This window comes from Mesitornis unicolor, unplaced genomic scaffold (genome assembly GCF_000695765.1).
Source record: "Mesitornis unicolor isolate BGI_N332 unplaced genomic scaffold, ASM69576v1 scaffold33587, whole genome shotgun sequence".
Taxonomy (NCBI): Eukaryota; Metazoa; Chordata; class Aves; order Mesitornithiformes; family Mesitornithidae; genus Mesitornis; species Mesitornis unicolor.
In genome coordinates, this window is record NW_010198968.1 from 4,127 (window position 1) to 8,283 (window position 4,157).

General features: G+C 56.1%; 1 protein-coding gene across 1 annotated transcript in view; it reads right to left on the reverse strand.

The window, feature by feature from the left end:
• Positions 1-2,653: 2,653 nt before the first annotated feature.
• LOC104544447 (chloride channel protein ClC-Kb-like) overlaps positions 2,654-4,157 on the reverse strand; it is a gene marked incomplete at its 5' end in the record, with an annotated part of 1,998 nt that continues 494 nt past the window's right edge. Inside the window, 7 exon segments of the mRNA XM_010189321.1 lie at positions 2,654-2,692; positions 2,774-2,860; positions 2,977-3,060; positions 3,148-3,239; positions 3,312-3,445; positions 3,542-3,755; positions 3,829-3,939. Coding sequence (XP_010187623.1) covers positions 2,654-2,692; positions 2,774-2,860; positions 2,977-3,060; positions 3,148-3,239; positions 3,312-3,445; positions 3,542-3,755; positions 3,829-3,939 — 761 coding nt within the window.

Here is a 4,157-nt window from a genome sequence, read left to right on the forward strand (position 1 = left end):
AGGGGATTTAAAGGATTTTTTTAAAGGGGTTTTAAGGAGATTTTTAAGGGGTTTTTAAGGGGGTTTAAGGATTTCTTTAAATAGGGGGTAAGGAGGTTTAAGGGGTTTTTTAAAGAGGTTTTAAGGGGATTTTTAAAAGAGGTTTTAAGGGGGGTTAGGGGGTTGTAAGGGGGTTTAAGGGATTTTAAGGATTTGGTTTTAAGGGTGGGTTTAAGGAGGTTTAAGGGGTTTTCTTAAGGGGTTTTAAAGTTTTTTTAAAAGATGTTTTAAAGGGTCTTTAAGTGAGGTTTTAAGGGATATTAAGGGTGTTTTTTAAAGGGATTTTAAGGGGATTTGGGGGTTTTAAGGGTGTTTTAGGGGGGCTAAGGAGGTTTAAAGTTGTTTTCTTTTAAGAGGTTTTTAAGAGATTTTAAGGGAGGTTTTAAGAGGTTTTTTAAAGGGATTTTAAGGGGGTTTAGAGGGTTTTAAGAGGGGTTTTAAGGGTGTATTAAGGGGACTAAGGAGGTTTAAATTGTTTTTAAAGGGGTCTTAAAAGAGTTTTTAAGGGAGGTTTTAAGGTGGTTTTTTTTAAAGGAACCTAAGGGGTTTTTTAAGACGTTTTAAAGGGTTTTTAAGGGTGGTTCAGGGGAGGGATTATGGGGTCTTTAAGGGATTTTAAGGGGTCACACCCAGCCCGAGGAGCCCCTTTCCCACCCAGGCCCCCTTTTCCCCGCCAAACCCAGGAGGAATTTGGCCATTTCATAGCCCCAAAGCCGCAGCGGCAGCGGGGCCGCCTGCGCGGTGCCAGCAAATAACCGGGTGGAAGAAAGCCGGAAAAAGGTGGGTTTTTTGCTCAAAACCATAAAAAAAGGAGGGGTGGTTTAGGGGAAAACAACATCTTGCTGCCAAAGCTGCCATTTGGGTGGTTTTCACCCAATTTTGGGATGTTCGGGGCTGTGGATGCCCCATGCATGTCACGAGTTAGCGGGGCCGCCTGCGCGGTGCCAGCAAATAACCGGGTGGAAGAAAGCCGGAAAAAGGTGGGTTTTTTGCTCAAAACCATAAAAAAAGGAGGGGTGGTTTAGGGGAAAACAACATCTTGCTGCCAAAGCTGCCATTTGGGTGGTTTTCACCCAATTTTGGGATGTTCGGGGCTGTGGATGCCCCATGCATGTCACGAGTTTGCCAGGCTCAGCCCCGGCACCACCCTCAGTCCTGGCTCAAAGTCCAGCAGCACCCAGGGAGGGGGGGGCACCGGATTTGGGCGCACGGCAGCACCCAGCGGCACCTTATCTCTGTTTGCATATGGCGGGACCGCATGAGGGCAATGGGGAAACTGAGGCACGGGCCATGCGGGGCATTTGGTGTGCCCCCCAACCACTGCTCCCTCTCCGGTGCCTGGCTCGATTTTGGTGAAACTCCTGTCCTGATCCCCAGAGGAGCAGGTGTGGGTGATGGACAGGTTGGAGGTGTCACCCATGGGTGCTGTGGGTGCTATGGGCCCCGTGCCCCACTGAGCATCATCCCCAAGGGGTGTGGGTACTGCGGTCCCAACTGAGCACCCTCCACAGGTGCTGTGGTCCCATCACCCCACTGAGAATCTCCATGGGTGATCTCGGTGCTGTGGTCCCAGCTAAGCACCCTCCATGGGTGCTGTGGACCCCCTCCCCATGGTCCCATCACCCCACCAAGAGCCCTCCATGGGTGATCTGGGTGCTGTGGTCCTCGTGCCCCAAAAGCACCCTCTGTGGGTGCTGTGGACCCACTCCTCATGGTTCCCTCAACCCCACTGAGCACCCTCCGTGGGTGATCTGGGTGCTGTGGTCTCAAATGAGCACCCTCCATGGGTGTTGTAGTCCCACCACTCTACGAGCACCCTCATCTCATTTAGCACCTTCTATGGGTGCTAGGGACCCTCTCCTCATGGTTGTCTTATCCCACTGAGCACCCCCCATGGGTATTATGTGTGCTATGTGTGCTGTGGTCCCAACTGAGCACCCTCTATGGGTGCTGTCGACCCCCTCCTCGTGGTTCCCTCACCCCATTGAGCACCCTCCATGGGTGCCGTGGACCCATCACCCTACGAGCACCCTCCCGCTATGAGCACCCTCCATGGAGCGCCCAGGTGCTGCTCCCAGCAGCCTTCCCCCACCCCAGCACCTCTCCCAGCACCTGCCCCACTTTTGGGGTGTCTCCCTGGCGCTGACCCCGCTTCACCTCTCCTCTGGCTGGGCCCGGGCATGCCTGGCTCACCCAACCTGTTAATTACCCCTGCCGGCTTAATTACGTCTTCGTTAGCCCCTGCCTCACCCTCTAAAAAAAACACTGCGCCCCAATCTGGGGGGGCACTGAAGAGCTGGGGTGACCCCCCAGGATTTTAGGGTCACAAACCACTCGCCACCCTTATTAATTGCGATAATTGAGGCTAATTAGGTGTTGATAATTACAGAGCGGATCCATGGTAGGAGGGACACAGAGACTGGGGCACCTCGGTGCATGTCAGGCACAGTTATGGGGTGGATTTGGGGGTTTTGAGCATTTTTAATTGAATGCATGACTGGGCTCTGCCAGAGAACAGCCCTCCCAGCCTGGGGGGGACACCTCCACCACTCTGGGGGGGGTCAGGACCCTCCCTCTTTCCATTGATATCTGGGGAGGGGGTCCCCAAAAGCCATCACTTGGGGTCGGCGAGCTCCTCGATGGCTTTCCGCAGCTGCAAAGGGACAGAGGAGATGGGTTGGGGTCCTGTCCCTGCCCCATCATCCCCTTGTCACCCTCCTTGTCCCCGCCTCACCTCGGCCCGGCTGACAGCTCCCACCAGCTCCCCGACACGGGTGACAAAGATGCGCTGTAGCTTCAGCAGCTCGAAGAGGTGATGGACCTAGGGAAGGTGACAATGGGGACTCATGGGAACAAAGCCACCCCTCACCATGACACAGAATTGGGGGGATTGGTGGCTCCCAGCCCCATCAGGATGTGTGTCCCCCCACCCCAAACCTGGTGCAGGGAGGTCCACGGTGAAAGCTGGAGCATGATGGGCTCAATGGCACAGTTGTCCCCAAGTGTCCCCGCAGCAGCCAGCTTGGGGATGGTGATGGGTTAATTTTTGGGTGGAAAACCAGCTTTTTTGGGTGCGGCGGGGTGCTCACCTCCCCCCTCTCCATTTACCTTCTCCTCTGGGGGTGCCTGGGGGTGCTTGTGGCTCTGGAGAAAGGCAACCAGCTGGGCTCTGCTGACGGTGCCCACCAGCGTGGGGGACCCTGAGGGACAGGGACAATCTGGTGACATCTCCCCTGGTCATGGTGACTGCCCCCCTGCACCCCACATCCCACCTGCGCTCTCCACCACGGGGTATTCGGTGTCATTGGAGGTGTCCAAGGCCACCAGCACCTCCTCAAAGCCACCATCCTTGGTCAAGGCCACCACCCTGTGCTCCATGAACTCCTCCACCACCACTCGGTAGGAGCTGGTGAGTCACAAAACCCCCAGATTTTCATCATTTCGCAGCAAAACACCCCAAAATTTGGTGGTTTTTTTTGGGGGGGAGGGAGGAGGGCCTTACGCCATGTGGCGGCTGCGGATGCGGGGGAGGTAGGGCAGCTTCTTGACGATGATGGTGCCATCGTAGAAGGAAGGTTGGTGCTTTTGGGTGATGGCATTGGCCACCAGCACGGCCAGGACCACGGGGAGGAGGTGGCCCAGGTGGCCGGTGGCCTCGCACACCAGTAACGCCGTGGAGACAGAGTAGGTCACCGAGCCCGAAAAAGCGGCTGCACCTGTGGGGGAGGGGATCAGTGGATGGGTGGGGAGTGCCCCCCACCCATGGGTGTCCCCCCCACCAAAACTCACCAGCCAGAGCGTAGCCGCCAGGGGTGATGGGGCGCAGGGTCCCCTCTGGATAGAGCCCACGGGGGAAGAGCAGGGCCACCACCTCCCCCACCAAGCGCCCGATGGCAGCTCCTAAAATGATGTGGGGGAAGGTGGGGAGACCCCAGCAGTGCTCTCCCAAAAAAATGGTGCAGCTGGAGGTGATCACCCTCCTGCAGCACCCCTGGGCTGGATATGACCCCTGTACGCCCCCAAAACTGGATGCAACCCCTCAGACTGGATACAAACCCCGTACCCCTCTCTCCAGAGCTGGATGTCCCCTCTGTAACCACCCCCAAACTGGATGTACC